We start from the raw sequence: 22,315 nt of genomic DNA on the forward strand, positions 1-22,315 counted from the left end.
AATAAATTTGAATAAAAAATAGTGTAAGAAAAAATGATTTTATTGTAAAAACAAGCGTGGGTTGCATGGTATCAGTAGTTATAAATATTTTATGAACAGAAATGAGTAGAAAGGTTATTTTGATAATATCCTGAAAAGCACTCCACACTTTTTTACAATAAAATCATTTTTTCTTACACTATTTTTAATTCAAATTTATTTAAATTTATTTTCTATTTTTTAGTTGGATTTTCTATAAAAGCGTATTTTGTTAGTTTTTTTAAACTATTACTTATTGTGTTAAAAATGCTGACTAACGACCTGTTCGTATCATCACAGTCGTAGTCAATTGATCGTATGGAGTCCTCTGAGTTTGCATACCCGTCTACTACAGGGTACTACTACCAATTCACATATTTCTGTCGCAAAGCAATTCGTGCGTTCCGGCCTGACTGAAGATGGGGTTAGGTTAGTTCCATCTCATGTTTCAAGGTTAACAACGGCATCCACCTTGCGTTATCTTGTGTGTCCATTTAACATATGGTACTTACTGCAGGGCCGGATTTAAACTTAATGCCGTTCCTGGGCTCCGGAAAAAAATCCGCCCCAATACTGGAATTTTACCTTAACTTATAGTTCATATACTTTATTTTTCAAAATTAAAATAACTAATTTACTGCGGAAACTTTATCATAATATGTCATATATTCCAAAAACATAAATATTTGGTTTTTTTTTCTCTAACAATAACTAATTTTGCACTAAGGGTGACTGACTCAATTATATTACATAAAAAAAAAACAATAAAATTTCTTTAATTACAGAAAATAGAAAAACCGATTATTATTTTAAATCTCCAAGGAAATAAATTGATTAAATCATTTTGATTATTAATTTTTACCAAAGGTGCCAAAATTATAATTCACAAATAATGGATGAATTGAATTCTTGAATTATCAATTAAAAAGAAATCATATTGAGCAATCTTGATAAGACTAAAAAAAATTTTTTTTACTTTAAAGATTTTGCCGCCCTATAAAGTTTGCCGCCCTGGGCACTTGCCCCGACTGCCCCTAGTGTAAATCCATCACTGTGGGTAGTAAATGCGCAAATCCATCGAATACACAAAAAAAATTAACTTGGGTAGCTACTAATAGCTATACTTACTTACTTCGTAAGCATTTACGCGTTTTGTTTTTTGTTATTATTAAACATTTGTTACAGTTTGTACCTTTCAAATTTTAGGAATTTACGTGGGCGGATGCGCACTTGAGACAATAGTGTCCAAATTTTATCGAATGTGTCAGTATAAGCGTTCCGTTTGTCAAATAGATAAGATCTGTCGTTGAACTTGAAATGTGAGCTTACTTTAAACCTGCAACAGCATGTTTTTTTTTTGTGAAAAATTTAGTTAAGATAACCGAATCGAATTGAGGTCAATGCGAGAATTATTTGATCATTTCATCGAACGTTAAAGCAGCACTTAGCCGGTATTAACTCAATTGCTGATAAGTTTAGTTACAACATTCTGTTTTGGGTGCATTCTCGTGACGAGATATCTTCGCAAATTTCTGAAAATTCAAACCGTATTATTAAACTTTTCTTCTTTTTTGTACTCCTACCGATGTTTGTTCATTTTTATTTATTTATTTATTTATTATACTTTATGTAAAATTTACATTGGCGGACTTAATGCGTAAGGCATTATCTACCAGTCAACCAAAGGTAGTGCACAATAAATAGTGGTAGGTGCAATGAAATTTATAATAAATTACAAATACATGCACAAAAAATATATACATATATACACAATGAAATATACATATACATACATAAATACATACATACAATAGTTTATACAATATTAAAAGGAATACCGTAGGTTTACCGTATAATTCTAATCCGGGTTTACGAGAATCAGTGCTCATATTTAAGTCGTATGGTTTAACGGATACTTTTTCCAGACGCATCATTTGAATATTTAAATCGGGATAAGAGAATTTACGATTAAATCAGATTTCAATAAGGAGTTTCTATCGTGAATCGTTTCATGTTTCATTCAATAAAGGCAGCCGTAACTCTGGGTTGATCGCTACGAATCTTCTAAAGATAGAAAAGCAATAAGACCGGCAGACAATCAGTTTGTTTATTTACTGGAGGATACAATCTGTCGTCTGTTCCCCGATCCCCAATAAGCGTGATCCCCGGGGCGTTCGCTGTGAAATATAATCTCAGAAGCGACACGCTAAAAATACACATTTCACTTTTAATTGTAACAATAAACTTCTTTGAATTTTTTTACGTTCAATTGTTGTCTGTCTGATAATTTGACTTAGCATGACTCTTTAATTTTTCCTGTAGGCACACGGTGGGTGTCTCTTACCCGACTGTCGAAGAAGCTAATATTTTTAAAGTCGTTTTTTTTGTTGCTAAATCTATGGACGAGCTCACCTGGTGCTAAGTGGTTACTGGAGCCCATAGACATCTACAACGTAAATGCGCCACTCACCTTGAGATATATAAGAAGTTCTAAGGACTCAATATACTTGAGTTACAACGGCTGCCCCACCCTTCAAACCGAAACGCATTACTGCTTCACGACAGAAATACGCAGGGTGGTGGTACTTACCCGCGCGGACCCTCAAGAGGTCCTACCACCAGTAAATCTTTATAATAATAGCTATGCATAATATTATTAGTTAATCAAAGAGATCTAGAAAATATATATAAAATGAATACATATATAACAATACCGATTTACTAACAAACCTGAATTGAGATTCAGTAAAGTCGCTTCTAGTAAGTTAGTCTTGTGTTGGTCAGTAAGGGCGGACGGGCGAGCATGGGGCGGCGTGCGCGTTCCAGTCTTCCTCCGCCCTCCGATAGCGCCGCAAACCGACAGCGCTCACTTTGAAAACAGGACTTCGCCTATTAAAGTACTTTCCAACTTCGCTCACAATTCGATACTTAGTAGGACGCGAATTGCGAGTCAAAACTTCATATTAAAATCGTTCGTATTTATTAAAAAAATGTACAACGGTATTCATTAATCATTGGCAATTAAATTTGAATGAATAAATACTTAGGGGGATTTCGTAAGCACGACCAAGAACGTATTGCGTTGTCGATAAACAGGTTTCACACTACTACTAAACTATTCATAGTTTACACGTGTAATGGACGCGTAGCATGTGAATTGAAAAAAAAAAGTTTAGTGAAGTGAAGATGGCTGATAAACTTCATGAGTACCAGGGGTTAACAGGAAGGTTTCATAGTGCACGGGACCGATACAAAGACAGATGGTCAACATGGAAGGAGCAACATCCTAGGGGAGTCAAGGGCATCTTAGCGGAGACCTTGTTTGGTATCCCTAATTCAGAAGAGCCTTCTGGACGAGTATGGCAGGATAGCGAATATAGTGATATATTTAGGTAAGAAAAGAATTTAGTTTTAACGGTGGGCAGCGTTTTGGGTCTGAGCGTCCATGAGCGACGGTAACCACTCACCATCAGGTGGACCGTATGATCGTCTGCGTACACGGGCAATAAAAAAGTTTTCAAAGTGCATTTATTTATATCGTTTTTTTAAGAATGGAGAATTTTTTTGTTGCCCTTTTCTACCCACTGTTGTTAATTCTTTAACCAGTAATTTAAGCAATAACAAATTTAGCCTAAGGAGTTTCGATTGCCTTGTGTATTCTTTCAAATATTACTCGTAGTAAAGGTACATAGATCATTGATATGACGTGATAATATACATACATAGCTTTATAATTTTTTACCTGATGAAGGTTGAGATTCACCTCTAAAAGAATTCATCTGGCGATTTCGTCGTAGGAAATCATGATTTTCGTTCCTAAAATTTTAATTGAAGTTTTGATTTCTTAAATTAATTAGAATTTTCAAAAGTTTAAAACTCAGCTTGTTTTTGTTTTTACAAAATTGAACGTTGACATCTGCCGTTACGTTTTATTTTTCTGAATTCGTATTATTTATTCATCGCTACCGCAAATTTTATACAAAACTCTTCCGTTGGCATTTTATTTGGCTTTACAGTCGTGTCGCTGGACTGATACGAAACAAAACCATTCAAGTACATTATCCTAATGGAACAACTCTTCTCTCTCTCTCAACTCTCAACCTAATAGAATATCAGTGATACTGCGGCTTCTCTGTTTCTACCAGAGCGCTGTTTTTTTAAATCACGCATTCTGTTTTGAAAAGTCGTATTTAGTCAACTGAGATTTCGGCCATACGACCTCAAGACTGATAACAATAAGTAGGCCGTGAGGTCATCTATCCCACCTAAAAAAAAAAGAGTTTGTTTTACTTCAGTAATATTAAATTCAACTTCAACAACAGGTGATAAGACTGCTATCGAAGTGTTTTATGCGGCTTACTTTTGGAAATCGGTAGTAGAGATAAATTTATTTGTTTTTCAAGATGACCGCATACACGATTCTCAATGCCAAAAACATTGGTTATTAAACTTATACTTTTTTTATTGCGTATCTCACGACTCACTTGGGTTTTATTAGTTACATGAATCCATAAATCTCGCCATGATTTTCACCGCGTTGAGATGTTAAGGCGAAGTCGGAAACGTGTTCTACTCACTAACTGTGCTGAGCGTCTCAACTATGCCATTCTTAAAACTGGAACTCAAAACTGTTTCGCGGGAGAAATAAACAGATTTATGATTTCAGGAGGAAAAGCCGCGTCGAGTTAATGCGTATTTCTGCCGCCGTAATGGGCATAGAATTCTCATACGCCGGCGAAACCGCTTTCGTGTCTCCGACGTTACTACAGATTGGGGTACCGCATGAAGAAATGACTTTAGTATGGGCTCTGTCACCGTTGATAGGGTTCTTCATGACTCCACTACTGGGTTCATTGAGTGACAGATGTCGTTCGAAGTTTGGGAGACGCAGGCCGTTTATAGTTTTACTATCGTTGGGCGTTTTTCTAGGTAAGTACTAAACGCTTCCGGTCGGCTTTTCAAAATCGAACATAATTTGAAAATTTAGTTAATCCATTTAGTGTCAAGTAATTTAGTGTTGTTTTGTTGTAGGAGCCATACAAAATTATGGCACTTAGACCCTTTTCCATTAGTACCTACTTTAAGTTAAATTCTAATTAATTTTATTTATTTGATAAAAAAATACTACTAACTTAATCAATAGGACAGTAACATAAATCTTAGTTTCGTTTCAATACTTTCATACAAAATAAAATGCATACCGCAAGTAGAAGTCGCAAAAAACACGCCTTACTTCATGAAAGAAGAACAAACGTTTGGCTCTGTGTTGTCAACAACCCTTGGTTGGCGTAAAAGGCGACTAAGGGAAACATCGGAGAACGGGTATCAACTCCGGTCACCGTCCTCGTCGAACCCGTCGCTTGCGACGAAGGGCTCGACGAGCGAATTAACCCATAGACACAGCTCACTGAGTTACTCGCCGGATCTTCTCAGTGGGTCGCGTTTCCGATCCGATGGTAGATTCTGCGAAACACTGCTCTTGCTAGGGTCAGTTTTAGCAACACTCCAGTTTGAGCCCCGTGAGCTCACCTACACACGTTAGGGTGAAACTGAAATTGCCTCTCAAGGCTATCAGCATAGGTAGGGAAAAAATCAACGTTCTCTGAATTTCATATCTGCGTACTCCACTGAACCGCTCAAAGCTGATCTAATAGAAAACCACAAAGCTGCAATTTCGAACAATCCTTTTTTTTAGGTTTAATTCTAGTGCCTAACGGAGAGTCAATAGGCTACCTGTTAGGCGACGAGTATTCATCGAATTCGACTTCAACGCCCGCCGTGCTAGGACCCCGCAGTTCACTGGAAACTCCAGAAAAGAACTATCATCCCTGGGGCGTAGTGTTCACAGTTTTAGGAACTGTGTTCTTGGATTTCGACGCAGACGCCTGTCAGAGTCCAGCCCGGGCTTATCTCCTCGACGTGACAGTACCAGGTCAGTATCGCATACTATTCAAATTTAGTTATGCTAATACTTAACCCATTAACATATTATAAGAGGTACTACGTTTCTTATATTATTTGAGGTGTACCGCGTGATCTTGAATTCCTTAAGAGCTCCTATCAAAAATAAAAAATTACATAATTTTAATAATTTTGATTGATTGGATCTCTAGTTGTTGTTCATAAAATTTTCTAGCTATCAAAGCCTAATTTCTTTCAAGGCCTTTTTATGATAATTATCCGTTATTCGTTCGGGAAGAAGATATGATTTAATTTATCAAATGTCACTTAGGTTTATGTGAGCTGATGCAGTGCGAGTACTTAACTGAATTAATCTCGGAACAGAGCACTTTAACGATACTGAGACGCGTAATCTTCGGCTTTGCAAACTCATAAATACAATAAGCAAACTCATTAACATAGATTAAAATTATTTATTTGTTCGGTGAATCACACGTCTCCTGGAATTAACGCGTGTAATTTTTCCCCGAAATTTTGAACGTAAACAGCGGTAGATAATTGTTAATTACATTCAGAACATTCTTCTGAAGCCTTAACCTAGTTTAATTGATACAATGAATTTTATTTCAATATTTGTACTTCAAACGTCACGGCATGTGACTGTAGACACAGCGATGAACCATGAAACATATTTTATCAGTGACGCCTGGACATGATTGATTTATCTCATTATTTCGGCTTTTTACAAACAACAACCGAAAAAATCGGTTAATACCTGTGCTTTATATGCATTCTGATTTTGATCGTAAAAAGTCTTTTTTTTTGTTTCTTTGGAAACAAATTCAAAGCGATATCACAGCCGATGAAAACGGAAGTGTAAGGATTACTCCATCTGATTCTAGTACTAACTAGCTCCACTCGTCAGTATTTTTATTTTTTAATGCTTAGATGTATGGACGAGCTCACAGGCCACCTGATGTTAAATGGTTACTGGAGCCCATAGACATCTACAACGTAAACGCGCCACCCACCTTGAGATATAAGTTCTGAGGTCTCAGCATAGTTACAACGGCTACCCCACCCTTCGAACCGAAATGCATCACTGCTTCACGGCAGAAATAGGCGGAGTGGTGGTACCTACCCGTGCGGACTCCCAAGAGGTCCTACCGCCAGTGATTACGAAAATTATAATTTTGCGGGTTTGATTTTTATTACACGATGTTATTCCTTCATCGTGGAAGTCAATCGTGAACAGTTGTATCTCATTAGAAAAATTGTTACCCGCCAGCGGGATTCGAACACCGGTGCATCGCTACATACGAATGCACCGGACGTTTTATCCTTTAGGCCACGACGACTTCAAAATGATTTACAGTATTTGTTCGATTTACATTTGCTTGGATGAAACTACTAGATATCGGTCCATCTGGTACTACATCCCAGGGCGGTGCAGTCAGAGCTTCACTCATTACAATTTTATCTCCGATCTCACGTCTTTAGTTGGCTGACGACATTCACCAATAGGCCTTTTTATTCTTGTATCATTTTCTTTATCACACCTACCATAATATCGACAGGGCGACTCCGTGCTAAGCGATGTCTGGCTATTGGACGTAATTATATCTCTAATAAATGCGGTTCCGACGGACTGGTAGATCGCGTTACTTTTGTGTCCAGATATGCGTTGTCTAATGGGTCTCCAGAACATTCCTTACATAAGTAGCAAGGCCTGACATTCAACGCCGCGTATATTGTCGGGCATCGTCTATACGTCTGAAGCAATAAAAATAAAATTAAATTACTTCAAAATTGACACTAATCTAATTAAATCACCGAAAGTGGGAAGCGGTAGTGAAACTCTTTGGAATTCTATTCGAAATCTGTGAAAATATTTCCGTGGACTAACAGTCGGGGTCAATAGCTGATTCTGTCCTGGTCGGAGGTACCTGGTTTATAATTACATGGTAGGCGCGTTAAAACAGGATTTCAAAAACAATGAAACAATTTGCAAGATCCCGGGATAATGACTAGCTTGTGTCGCTCACTCTCTGGTCCATAATTACCGTCAATTTGTTGACTGTCAAATCGTTGACAGAAAGTGTCATATCTATTCATCCATGTTATAAATAATAATCTATCTAATAAGTCTAAATTTGGTATATACAGGGTGGGGACGGTTTTCTATTCAACGAAAACATGGCTTTTATTGTCCCGTATAAATAATACTTTACAATATAAATTAAGTAAGGTCTACTATAAAAATAATATAAAAATAATGCTTTTATATAGATAATATTACCTTACCACCCTGTAACGTCAGTCAAACAGGAGACTATAAATTCAATAAGATCAAGCGTATATTCTGCTTTTTAAAAAAATAGTTGGCCTTGAAACATTACCTTCCGTGAATGGTGTAATTTATTAGAAAATCGTCATCCTCATCCTAAATTATAAATGGAATACAGATTTTCTTCGTTTCTCTACTTCCGTATAAAATGCGAACATTTAAAGAAAACACACACAATAAAAATAATTAGAAAGAGCTATAGTTTGTAATATAGACAAAGGCTTTTTGTTACTAAAATTTTATAGTACACTTAACATATTTTTCATCGAGTTTAAGGACATATCTTAAAAAAAAAAAGTCATTTAAATATATAAAAGAGCCTATTTCTTTCTTAGCATAGTGTACGTATCCTCTCAAATATTTGTATGAAGTTTAATATTCTGAGTAACTTACACATACACATGATATTAACCAAATAGATACGACATCTTCGCGTCTTATTCTTCGGAAGTTTGCTTGTTTTAGCTTCTTGTTATGTAGGACGGAATCATCTACAAACTAATATTTGATGTTTCCAAATATTTAGTTTAAGAATGTACGAGAGTACGTTCTGTTATTTTAGTTCTGATTTTTTCATGTAAATTAATGTATTTTTGATTCTGTTACTATATGCCATATGCACTAAGGTAAATTTGTATTTTGTAAAAAAAACTAGACAACTGTTGCATTGTCTGTTATCGCTTAATTAAGAACAGCGTTCACGATGGGATTAGTTTTGATTATAGGCATCCATTTTTTGCCGTTGTATCTCCATTATCCATTGCAACGTGTCATATAGGCAATTACTTTTTTGTTTCTACTTATGGTGTTTCATTTATTTCTCCGTTTTTGGTTTTCTGATTTTTGTATTATTATTTATCTAATCTACGTTTTCAAACTTCAAGATGACACAAACATTCTATTTTATCCGTTTTTTCGGTATTTCCATAACAAATGTCAAATTGTCATTCTTAAGAAAGTACAGAAACTATGGATGAACGAACCGTGCATTGTGATAAAAAAGCCTACGATATTAATATATTTTCGTGATTACTCGTGGTAGGTAGGAAGGTATTATGGTCGCTTGGTAGGTACCACCATGTTCCGTTTGAAGAGTGCACAGCCGTAGCATGTTATGAAAACTTTGATATCGTGTCCCGAGATGAATGAATCGCAAATCACGGAATTTTGTCCACTATCTAACATTATTCTAATAAATATGGTGACCAATGTTACAAAACACAAATACATTAAATCATACGGTTAAAAAGTGTGTGAAAAAGAAATTAAGACCAATAGATAAGTGTTCTGCATCTCAATCTAGTTTAGGCATGAGATATTTCACTGTTTCTTCTTCTTCTTCCTCCAAGCGTTTTCACAGTCTAGTGCCAGGGTCCGCTTTCCCACTTAAGCTCCTCCACTTTCCCGGCTTTCGGCATCCTTCTGGGTGAGGTTATTCTCCTTTATATCCCCCTTTACCACATTCAACCAAACATTTCACTGTCTATAACTTTACCTTTAACTTTAAAACTCAAGATTTCAATTACAATATATAAGTACTAGCGACCCGCCCTCGCTTCGCTTCGGAAACATTAAAACACACATGAAAACAAAAAAATAAAATAAAAAAAAATGAAAAAAAAGTAGCCTATGTTCATCAGGGACAATGTCGGCTCCTAATGGAAAAAGAATTTTTCAAATCGGTCCAGTAGTTTCGGAGCCTATTCGAAACAAACAAACAAACAAACAAATCTTTCCTCTTTATAATATTAGTATAGATTTGTCCACTGATATATTGGTCAATAAACTGTTTGTGGATAATATTTTTTCGTTTCAGAGGATCATGCAAAAGGACTAAGTACTTTTACGGTGATGGCCGGCCTGGGAGGTTTTATGGGATACGCACTCGGAGGCATCAACTGGGACGAAACTAAACTAGGTATTTAACAGTTATCAGTAGAGTACGTTAGACTACTTAATTGCATGAGAGCCAAATAGTTCATCAACACGAATATGAAGCAAAAAAAAGGAAGGTGTGGTGTCGTGGGACACCGGATAGGAACCAAGTTCATTATTATAAAAATATTAATTTTAAGTTCTGTTCGAGGTGTAAAGAAAATAATTATTCGCGTATACATTTTTTATTATGATTTTTTTAATGATAAAAAAAACTACTTTACAAAGTTATCAACTTTATTCACAATAATTTATAAAAAAATATATAATAAAAATATGCTATTTTTTGTACGTTATTACAAAGTTAAGTCGTACACTGTGTGCATTACTAATAAAAGTCTTACGTTACGGACGATTTTTCCCGGTTAGGGTACCCCTCCGCATCGTCCCAAAAGTAACTTCGTTCCAAAAATAGGAGCACAGTAGACACACAGCCAGCGTAAGATAACCATATTACAGTACCATCGAACGTTTCACCTCATAGCGCAAACTGAGCGGGTGGGTATTCGCCATCTGATGTGTATGGACTGCGGCAATCATCCACCACCAGGTTGACTGTTTGCTGGTTTTTTTATACCAGTGTGGCGGGTAGCCATCATACAACGCAAGATATTTGACAGATGCCTGAATCTCGCTTACGAAATTTTCAAGACAAGCTTGCATATATACAAGTTCCGAACAACAACATTCGGACCGTCGGTCCACCGAGCAATATCACCCGCTCGATGGAAGATCTTCCCTTTGTCGTAAGCCCCAAACCAGCGATGGGTGAACGAGTTCTACATCACACATCGTGTCGATCATAAGAAATAGGGGTGTTATATATTTGCACAGAGTGTACATAAAATTATATTAAAGGTTTATTGGTTACAATAACAATAATAATCGGGGACGAGTCACACACACTCATTTGGCCCCAAAATAGTATTCTATGATAACCAGAGACTGATATAAATAATTATATACTTTTTAAATAAATACATATATAGATAATAAATACCCAGACAAATAGCAAACAAAGCTGTTCTTTACACAAAAGTTGACCCGATCTGGGAATCGAACCCGAGACCCTCGTCTCGTCCCCGCAGACAGAAGCACTAACTATTGCACCAGCGCATCAGTATAGCAAAATTAATGTAAATTTTCAGGCGAAATATTAGGGGGTCACGTTAGAGCGGTGTTTTCACTGATCACGGCTATATTCGTGGCGTGCGTCACCGCAACGGTGACCAGCTTCAAAGAGATACCGCTCGACAAGCTAAACGAACAAGATGAATTTAGGAAAATGGCTGAAAACGAGCGTGCTCAAGAAAGTTTCGATGAGGAACAGGCTCTCGATAAAATTAAGAAAGATAATTCTAGTTATGGAACAGTTGGCCAGTCTGAAGTAAGTTCTATCGATTATTATGGGTAGCTAACAAAACATATCCTTTTTCAATTTTTAATTCATTTGAACTACATGATATACAATTTTTTTTCCTTTTAATACACGTTAACATTTGGTAAAATTTATATATACGGCCTCATGAAGAAAGAAATACAAGGCAAGAAATACAAATAAAAGATAGTTCTACTATAATATAATCTATAGTTATATATTGTCAATATAATTGTGAAAGTTTATGTTTGTTATTGTTTTGTTTGTATGTTTCTTACTAGGCATTTCGTGAGGTCGCTCGGATAGGTACCACCACCCTACAAATTTTTGCCGTAAACCAGTAATGCGTTTTGATTTGAAGGTCGCGTCAGTTGTTGTACAATAAAACTGTGGTTTAGAACCCATATGTTTTTTTTATTTTTTTATTGCTTAGATGTGTGGCCGAGCTCACAGCCCACCTGATGTTAAGTGGTTACTGGAGCCCATAGACATCTACAACGCAAATGCGCCACCCACCTCGAGATATAAGTTCTAAGGTCTCAGTCTCAACGGCTACCCCACCCTTCGAACCGAAACGCATTACTGCTTCACGGCGGAAATAGGCGGGGTGGTGGTACCTACCCGTGCGGACTCCCAAGAGGTCCTACCACCAGTGATTACGCAAATTATAATTTTGCGTGTTTGATTTTTATTACACGATGTTATTCCTTCGCCGTGGAAGACAATCGTTAACATTTGTTGAGTACGTATTTCATTAGAAAAATTGGTACCCGCCTGCGGGATTCGAACACCGGTGCATCGCTTCATACAAATGCACCGGACGTCTTATATCCTTTAGGCCACGACGACTTCAAATATGTCAATATGTCATAGGGGGTGGCGGCATTTCCTTTGTTCATGTCTAAGGACTCCGGTTAACCATTTAGACCAGGTGAGCCATGAGCCTGTCCACTCATGTAAGCAATAAAAATATATATTCCACAATAAAAATGACAAGTTTTTCATTTACTTAGTAAACCGTTTTAATAATATATTTAGTCTGTGTTTAGTATATAGTCTATGGTCCAGATCCAGCAACATAATTGATTTTAATTCTCCCAGAAAAATGCAAGATAATTCATTTTTTACAAAATGAACCCGGAGAAAACCGCGGGGCACGTCTATCATTTGTACTCATTAACGTATTCATTAAGATATAAGACGTGATAATACTGAGATGTACCATAATCGTAATGTCAATGAACTTCGTTCGTACGAAGACAGACGCTAATACCGCTTGAAATAATTAATGTTAACCAAAACACCTGGGATTCAAACTTCAGCACTTGAGACTCCGGGTTGTTGTCATCTACATAAAATTTATTATTATACATAATATTTAACAACTAAGATCCAAAGTTGGGCTTAATTTGATAATTAGAATTAACCGTTTTTAATGTTTATAATATTTGTAATACATATTATTACTACCAATTTGACGTTTGTTTTTTTAGACTAAATGATAAACGAATAGATTAACTTATTGAGTCAGTTATTGTAAAGAAATTAATAACCTTTTTTTTCATTAATAAAAAATTGTTTAAGGAATCTATATACATATATAAAAATGAATTGCTGTTCGTTAGTTTCGCTAAAACTCAAGAACGACTGGACCGATTTGGCTAATTTGATACAGAATTATTTGTGGAAGTCCAGAGAAGGTTTAAAAGGTAGATAAATATGAAAATGCTCAGAATTAAATAAAAATAACAATTTTGTTTCTCCTTAGTCCCCCGTCGAACGGATTCCTTTTGTTTGTTTTAAGTTTATTTTAAACAAAAGTTTAAGTATTTTATTTATTGATTGATGCCCTACAAAGTCGAAGCCGGGTCAGCTAGTACAAAAATTTAATCTAAATTTAAATTTTATATAAATTTATCTAAATTTAATAATAGGACAGGTATCGCGCGAGTGTTTCCATTAAATTTCGTGTATTTTATACATTTAGCGCAAGTCATGGCCTAGCGTTGTAGGCTTTCATCATTGAGTTCTTTAACAGATATTACATTTTATGGATTACAGTCTGCAGAGGCCGGGAACACAATCAGCATATCGGACAGCCCACACGGCGCAGAGCCTCTCTCTTTGGGGCATTATCTCAAGTCGATTGTGGTGATGCCGGGCTCCCTTCGCATCGTTTGCCTCACTAATCTCTTCTGCTGGATGGCACACGTTTGCTATTCATTGTACTTCACCGACTTCGTTGGCGAATCCGTCTTTGGAGGGAATCCAGCGGTAAGAAATTACCGTCATGAACTATTTAATTCTTTTTCAAACAAACTATTAGCTTATGTTTCCCATTTTAACAGTAATAAAAACAAAGCAATTACAATTAGAAATTATATCGTATCCCAAACTGATTGTTTGTGAATATATTTTTTTGTTTTTTTTTGTTTCAACAATAAGACGAGCCTGCGACACAAATGTGTGAAAATCGTTACCACCAGCTATGGGCATCGACAATGCCAAAGGTAGACGAGAAAGAAGGCGTATGTATATTAGGACGCCTTGGTATTAGGACGCCTTGTCAGTCGGCACGGCTAGGTACCACCACCCTACCTAATTCTGCCGTAAAGCAGTAATGCATTCGGTTTGAAGGAAGCCGTTGTATTGTTAAAACTGAGACCTTGGAACTCATGTCTCAAGGTGGGCGACGGCATATACGTTGTAGATGTCTACACTGTATCCGCTTAACACCAGGCGGGCCGTGCGCTCGTCCACCCACCTGAACAATCAAAAATAAAAATAAAAACCTAAAAGCAATCGTAAAACATAAACAAAATATTATCGTTTAATTTTTATTATGTTTGTTTATACCGATTTACTTTCATTCACTGTAGATAATAATACTGCCGTTATTTTGCTATCAAAATATTTTCAGGCGCCAGTTGGAAGTGAAGACCGCATCAACTATGAGGCAGGTGTAAGATTTGGATGTTGGGGAATGGCGATGTATTCTCTATCCTGTGCGTGTTATTCTACAGTCATCGAAAGGCTTATCAAGAAACTTGGGTAAGTCTTATTATTGCAACAAGCGCAGAATGAAATAAATGCGAACCTACTTATGTAATTTTCTATTGAACTTGATGGTTACACTGTTGGTTGGATGGTTACTCGATTGCTGTGCTTTTATGACTATACTCCCTGACCGCCAACTGATCATAGCATAGATTCCATCTCGGCAGACTTCGTAGTGCCTCAATCGATAAATACAAGACCTAAACTTTAGTATAAAATAACCTAAAACAAACAAAAGAAATCGGTCCGGCGGGGGACACATCAAAGGGAAAATAAAATTATTATTTTTATTTAATTCCGCGCATTTTCATATTTATCTACCTTTTAAACCTTCTCTGGACTTCCACAAATAATAATTCAAGTCCAAAATTAGCCAAATCGGGCCAGCCGTTCTCGAGTTTTAGGGAGACTAACGAACAGCAAGTCATTTATATATATATATAAGTAGATTCGAAACTTCGGCAATTATAAATATAATTACATTAAAAACGTGAAGTTAAACTACAAGAGTAATTAATTCTAATTATGTCCAGGACTCCCGAAATTCAAAGAAAACTCTTGTGAAACATATTTTTTTCACTGTGGAAGTGACATTTTCTAATTTCAAATCTCATAAAACCGTTTAAAATTATTTTAAAGCAAGTTAAATTTTGATCTCGAGCATATATTGTCGCGTTTGAAATCAGTTGTCCTTAAACTTGACACGAGAAGTCTGTCTTCGTATTTCCTAGTGTTAACAAGATCAGAGAGACACCTTGACTTTAGTCTAGCTTCCCGGCTGGCACTTCATCGGTTTCGCAGATTTAAAAATCGATAAACATTTTTTTTTTTAGATTACTGCGTCTCTAAGCGTAATACACATTTTTATTGAATCGATATCCTATTAAGTTTTTTGATATCGTTTCGTACATTGCAGTCCGAATATTTAGATCGTTATTAATAAGTCTTAAAGTGTGTATTACGCAAGGAAGCATGTGGTCTTTGTAGTTTTTTTAAATAATTTTATGACCAGGTAACGTGACCTTTAAGCTAGTACTTTTTGGTACATTTCAAATTAAATTGTAAGTATTTGGTTTGTATTGAGTATTAATTGTAAGGTATTAATAGGTATAAACAAATGCTATTTAAAAAAATATAATTTACTGATGATGCTTAATGCGCCTTGCATTGCAACGGTAGCAAAGTGTAGCAACGGCAGCAACGGCAAAATCCGTTTATTTCTACTACGAAACAGTTATGGGCAATACCGTCTTTACCATAAGGGCACACGGGGCCCGTACCCAGGGCCCCCATTCTCAGGGGGCCCCGAAAGACCGACAATTTTTCTCACACGTTTATTCTCAAAACATTTTTGTCGGGCACAGTACACTTTTTTCACAAATCAGTAATCAGAAGGTATTTACAAGGCATATACTATGACTATAATAGAAGATTTTGCTCAACAGAAATCCCGAAAGAAACCGTTATCGAAATCGTAACCAAAAAAGCAGCAGCATTCTAATATCATTAATGACATATTTTATCATACTGTATTTGATTACCTATAATAAATGGTCTCAAACTCAGTAAAAAAATGTTATTATAATTACTTGTTTTACTTTCCAAAAGGGCCTCTTCTTGTGTGCCCAAGGGCCCCATCCTAGCTTAAGACGTCCCTGGTCATGGGTTTGAAGAGTTGGACAGCAGCTATACAATACAATGAGACTGACCTCGTATCTCAAAGTGTATGGCGGTACTCATATTGTAATGTCTGTGAGGTCCGGTAATTTTACACCAGATAGTTCGTCAGCTCGTTCGCCCATTAATGTCGTAAAAAACAGTCAAAGAAAATTTATTAAAATTCGTATATTATTATACTACAAATGACAGTCTTAAAAGACAGACCCTTCCTAATGGCATCGAGGATGATGCATATATTGTTACGCCGGTAAGAGTAACGCCATCTATTGCCGAATAGCCAAAACGAATATTGAAGGTTATTGAAATCGAAAAGTACAACGCCATCTATTGTCAAATAGCAGAAACACACATCGAAGCTACTCGACTTGCCCAGAATGTACTCGATAAATCTAGGGATGTCGTATCGACTATAAAAGTTGCATCTCTGCACACAGTCAGTTAGTAATCGGAACTACTCGAAGCGAAACAGCAAACGAATCACCTGAAGCGAAGCGACAGAGGTGAATTGAGAATTTTAAAGGGTTTGTGAAGTGTTCTAAGTGTTAAATAGTTTTAATATGTACTTCGGTATAATTTTAATTTATCCCGAACCCCAGGGCGTATCAATATTAAGCTTTATTTAATCTAATTTTTTTTAATTGTAGCGCCAAGAAGGTTTATGTCGGCGGTCTATGTACGTATAGTTGCGGGATGCTGATGCTTTGCGTACTGCGGGATCCTGCTTCAGTACTTCTATTCAGTTGGACTGCGGGCGTCATGTATTCTACGCTGTTCACGATGCCATATCTACTGGTCGCACATTACCACGCCACTGGGATGGTCAGTACTTTTGCACTCTAATATCGGCTACAGTATTTTTATTTATTTATTGCATAGTAGGCAGACAAACGTACGGCTCCCTTGATGGTGTGTGGTTACCGTCGCCCATGGACTTCAGCAATGCCAGGGGCAGAGTTAAACCGCTGCCTACCGTTAAGTACTCTCCCAAAACCTCGTTTGAAGAAAGACATGTTATAGCGCTCGGGAAACAACGTCTTTTCTAACACACATGTGTATTTTTGGACACCATTTTTGATTGCTGTTGAATTAAAATCTTGCCAGATATTTGCAGGCCATGGTAAGTAGTCGTTGCCTCTAATGGTCATTACTAATACTAGGTACGCTATTTATCGTTGAAAACACCTTTTATACTTCATTTGAGGAACGTCGGATTGTGTTCAAGACACAGACGTGAGATGCTCCAGGTACCAATAAAGAATTTTGTTTCGGATGTATTTTTTTATATTTTTTATTGCTTAGATGGTTGGACGAACTCATAGCCCACCTGGTGTTAAGTGGTTACTGGAGCCCATAGACATCTACAACGTAAGTGCGCCACCCACCTCGAGATATAAGTTCTAAGGTCTCAGTATAGTTACAACGGCTACCCTACCCTTCGAACCGAAACGCATTACTGCTTCACGGCGGAAAATAGGCGGGGTGGTGGTACCTACCCGTGCGGACTCCCAAAAGGTCCTACCACCAGTATAGAATATGTTATATAGAATAATAACTAAACTGAGACCTTCGAACTCATATCTCAAAGTGGGTGGCGGTATTTACGTTGTAGACGTCTATGGGCTCCAGTAACCACTTAACACCAAATATGGGTGGGCTGTGAGCTCGTCCAATCCTGTGAGCAATAAAAAATAAATAAAAAGAAACATGTTCTTCAATAATAAATAAATAAATAAATATTTACTAACAATCACGCCACGTTAACTGGTCCCGTGATAAGTTCGTAAAGAACTTGTGTTACAGGTACCAGATAACGGATATAAATGTAAGATTTTTATTATACACATACATATATTTAATATACATCCATAACCCTGGAAAAGACATTTATTCTTCCCTTGGTGGGATTCGAACCCGCGACCCCCTTGTGTAGTGACTATGTCACTTACCACTACACCAGACGGCCGTTAATGGGAATTAACAAATGTAAGTCTGGAAAAATAGCTATTATATAGATCGTTCGGTTTCGTTTTGTGTGCGGAGTGGTAGGAAAAACGTTATTGAATAAGTTTATGGTAAGGTCTTTCTAGAATATCATAGAATACTTGATTCCGAACAAGCAAAACACCGATAGGCAACGGTTTGGCTGTGCCTCTGGCATTGCTGACATCCATGACAGTCTCACCAGACTCACCATCGAGTGGGCTGTATGCTCGTCATCGTTGGCATCATCGTATACTACAGAGAAAAAAAAACTCTTTTATTTAAAAAAAAAAACACACACACACACATCAAATATATTTAACAACAATTTCCGATTATTATAATTATTTATTAACTTGTAACAGTGATGATTCAAATACCTATTTATTAATTTAGAAAACTAAACAATTACATATTTAACACAAGGTAACTTGTATAGGATCATAAATAATTCTACGCCACAATTGATGAGAGGCTATATGACTAAGTACCAAAGTTAAGCCTTCGAGTATTTACCGCATGAGCTAGCCTTTGATGTGTGTGGCCCGCATTATACGGTTATCCCATTACTTACGATAACTATACCAAGGCTCTATGATTGTATACGATAATATACATACTATATTCAAAGATTCGGTAGAGTCGTTTGGGTGTTTCTAGTAAATTGTTCGGGAATTGTGTAGAAACAAGAAATCATATAAATGAATTAAGCTTTACATTAAATTTATTGGCAGTAAGGCGTCTCGTAAGCTTGCACATATGGGTACCATTGCCCTGCCTATTTCGGCTACGATGCAGTAATGCGTTCCGGTTGTATTATACAATTGAGACTTAAACCTCATTTCTCAAGGTAGATGGCGACATTCATGCCTGTCTATGGGTTCCCGTAACCACTTAACGTCAAGTGGGCACTGAACTCGTTCACCTATTTAAGCGACAAATATAAAAGTTTTTTTTTCGTTACTTAAGTTGGCGGACGATATCACGGCCCACCTGATGTTAAGGGGCCACCGGAGCCCATAGACATATGCAGCCACCTACCTTGAGACATGAGTTCTAAGGTTTTTACACTACAACGGCTGTCCCACCCTTAAAACCGAAACGCAGTACTGCTTCACGGCAGGAATAGGCAGGGTGGCGGTATCTACCCGTGCAGACTCACAATACGTCCTACCACCAGTTTCAATACATTTTGTTTTCATTTGTTTGTTCTTAATGACTTGTTGGTTATTATCACCTTAGTTCATCATACATATTACTCGTAAATGTTATGTCATGTAATCTGTAAATATAATGGTTATTAATTACAAAAAGTATGAAAGGAATAAGCGGGAAAATAAAACCAGTCAGGCGCTTCGAAGAAAATGTAATTACTGTCTCAATTAACAATTCCTTCAGAGGGCTTTTCAGTAATTAGTTAACATAAATATGATGATGAGATGGCATTTACATTAATAAGCTTTCTATAATAATATATTTATTACTGACTTCAAATTTGACTTACGAAAAATTACTGGTGTAGGGCGTATTTTGAGCACGCACGAAAAGGTACTACCACCCTGTCTATTTCAGTCGTGAAGCAGTTATACGTTTTGAAGGATGGGGCAGGCGTTATATTAAAAAAATATATGTTATATACTAAATAACTGAGACTTAGTTTACATAAGCACAATTATGTCGCTTGGGCAAGCGACGTTGAACACTAACTCTTGGATGAGTTGGGTTCTGTTTCCGACCGTAGCCAATGTATTGTAATTAAAAATATAAGCTCAGATAAATAATTTTGCTTGTCAAATTAAGATTTTTTTTTAATGTCTTAGATGGTTGGACGAGCTCACAGTCCACCTGGTGTTCAGTGGTTACTCGAGCTCATAGGCATCTACGACGTAAATGCGCCACCCATCTTGAGATATAAGTTCTAAGGTCTTAAGTACAGTTACAACGGCTGCCCCACCCTTCAAACCGAAACGTATTACTGCTTCACGGCAGAAATATGTTGGGTGGTGGTGCCTACCCGCGCGGACTCACAAGAGGTCCTACCACCAGTAATGAAACCGTTTTAATGATTCGTGAATTAAAAAAAACAAAAATCTCTTTCTGCAGTGGGATAGCTCCGGTGGAGGTTGCGGACAGGAACGCGGTATCGGCACAGATGTGGCTGTAGTGAGCAGTTGTGTGTTCGTAGCGCAAATGCTGGTCTCCATTCTCATGGGACTGGCTTTGAAGGTCACAGGATCCACTGCAGCGGTAGTAGCAGTTGCGGCAACGTTAGCCGCTCTTGCTGCGTTCACGGCCACGAAAATTACCTACTTAGATCTGTGAAATGGAGAAGAATCGCGCGGAAATAAACAATAGAATTTCATCGCTGTCAAACCAAAAGCTGCTATGTGCAAAAATTATATTTAGAATTAACGAGTAAAAAAAACATTTTCGTAATTTTTTTTATATGAAGGTGAATTTTTAAGAACTATGTCATATGAAGGCTAAAGATAAATATTAAAGCTATAGACACATAACAGTTTTTTTTATACGGTAGATAGACGAAATATCTACTATCTATACGAAATGGTCAAAAAGTAAAAATCTCAAAAACGGCACATAGCAGATTTTAGTTCGACAACGACGATTTGTTGATTTGCATTCGCCACAATTTTCCTCTTAATTCAGTTAATATTCGTACCGTGAGAATACTCAAAAGCTGTATGCGGTACGTGCGTACTTTCATTACAAAATGACTGCGACTTGAATATGTAAATTTAATCAGTACTAGTTATTCAAATATGTGAAGCGCTTTATAAGCTTTCGTATGAAATGTAAATAAAACTTAATTTAATATTTGTGTTAGGAAACCGACTAAAATTTCCTTTTCCTAATCCACGCCATCTATCGGCATAATGAAGAAATGTAACGCGCCTCCTAGCGGGCGAAGAAAAGAACTATAGTCGACGCTTTCAAACCGCGCGCGCGCCAAATTAAAAAGTATTTTAATTCAAAAATACTGTTTTTCGCAAACTTTGCGATTCAACTTGTGCGTGTGTCCGTGTATTAAAAACTCCAGCATCCAGAACAGTGCCCCGGGGACAGAAGACCACAAAATATAGAAAGCAATCATTTGTGAGTACCTTCCCCTTTTTAGTCGGTTTAGTTTCTGGGAATTTAAATTTAACTCAACAAACTTGTTTACACAACATAATTTGGCCCTATCGAGCCGGACATTTACCGAATACAACTTCAAAATAGGTAAATACTCAATATTTCACGTATAAACCTGCAAACCTGTAGGTACCTACACACGTCTTACATATCGGTATTATTTGCAGAATATTCATTCAATAGTTCTATTTATTGCAATAATACGCATATATACGTAGTCAAATACTCTTAATATCCATTTCTACGTCTATCATTACTTTAGGACTCAGTTTTAGTATATTTGGGTACGCGTCAAGCGGTAGTACATTTTTCTTCGAATCAAAATGGCTCCATTGTCCGACCTTCAAATAAAAATTAATACACTTAGAAGTCGTAAAGAACGATGTTTTAGACGTGTTCAACAATATTACGATCTAGCTAAAGCTGTGCAAAATAATACAGCAGAATTTAGTAATTTGTCTGTGCGGGTCAGTGACCTCGAGTCCACTAGGGAATCTTTCGAAAAAATTGTTGATGAGATTTCAGTTTTGGAGTTAAAAAATGACCCTAATTATATCATCGGTAACCAAGAGGTGCATGCCCTTGATGACCTCTATTTTGAGATTTTACGTATTTTTCAAGAACATGATTCGCATTCGAAGTCATCGAAACAGGAAAACAAAGGCGCATCGGAGCGCGGCGCTCAGCCTCGTTTGCCTAAAATCGAATTGGTTCATTTCGACGGTAGATTAGAAAATTGGATCACATTTCGTGATACTTTTTCCAGCTTAATTCATACCAATACAAGTTTAGGTAATATTGATAAATTCTATTACCTATTGTCAGTCGTAACTGGCCCTGCGCTTCAAATTGTTAAAAGTCTGCCG

General features: G+C 36.8%; 1 protein-coding gene and 3 long non-coding RNA genes across 5 annotated transcripts in view; 1 reads left to right on the top strand and 3 right to left on the bottom strand.

Annotated features, from left to right (window-relative positions):
- Positions 1-651: 651 nt before the first annotated feature.
- Positions 652-3,920, bottom strand: LOC134198718 (uncharacterized). Its single transcript, XR_009973865.1, has 3 exons — positions 3,761-3,920; positions 2,749-2,887; positions 652-1,550 (listed from the first exon to the last, which is right to left on the bottom strand). It is a non-coding gene; the product is annotated as an uncharacterized LOC134198718 (long non-coding RNA).
- On the top strand, positions 2,787-21,155 carry LOC101745687 (proton-associated sugar transporter A). Of its 2 annotated transcripts, XM_004931179.5 has the most exons (9): positions 2,787-3,410; positions 4,685-4,947; positions 5,714-5,950; positions 10,083-10,184; positions 11,350-11,588; positions 13,641-13,853; positions 14,500-14,630; positions 16,961-17,135; positions 20,400-21,155. In XM_004931179.5, exons 1-9 carry the CDS (start codon positions 3,205-3,207, stop codon positions 20,616-20,618), a joined length of 1,785 nt encoding a protein of 594 aa, XP_004931236.2. In that variant the 5' UTR covers positions 2,787-3,204; the 3' UTR covers positions 20,619-21,155. The 2 variants fall into 2 exon arrangements, with proteins under 2 accessions (XP_004931236.2, XP_062526148.1); XM_062670164.1 differs by lacking the exons at positions 16,961-17,135; positions 20,400-21,155 and adding an exon at positions 16,082-16,221.
- On the bottom strand, positions 6,379-7,997 carry LOC105842333 (uncharacterized). Its single transcript, XR_002431321.3, has 2 exons — positions 7,866-7,997; positions 6,379-7,692 (listed from the first exon to the last, which is right to left on the bottom strand). It is a non-coding gene; the product is annotated as an uncharacterized LOC105842333 (long non-coding RNA).
- LOC134199383 (uncharacterized) overlaps positions 19,647-22,315 on the bottom strand; it is a 28,680-nt gene continuing 26,011 nt past the window's right edge. Inside the window, exon 3 of the long non-coding RNA XR_009973862.1 lies at positions 19,647-20,612. This is a non-coding gene — a long non-coding RNA (uncharacterized LOC134199383). The remainder of the gene's footprint in view (positions 20,613-22,315) is intronic.

Source organism: Bombyx mori, chromosome 9 (assembly GCF_030269925.1).
Source record: "Bombyx mori chromosome 9, ASM3026992v2".
Taxonomy (NCBI): Eukaryota; Metazoa; Arthropoda; class Insecta; order Lepidoptera; family Bombycidae; genus Bombyx; species Bombyx mori.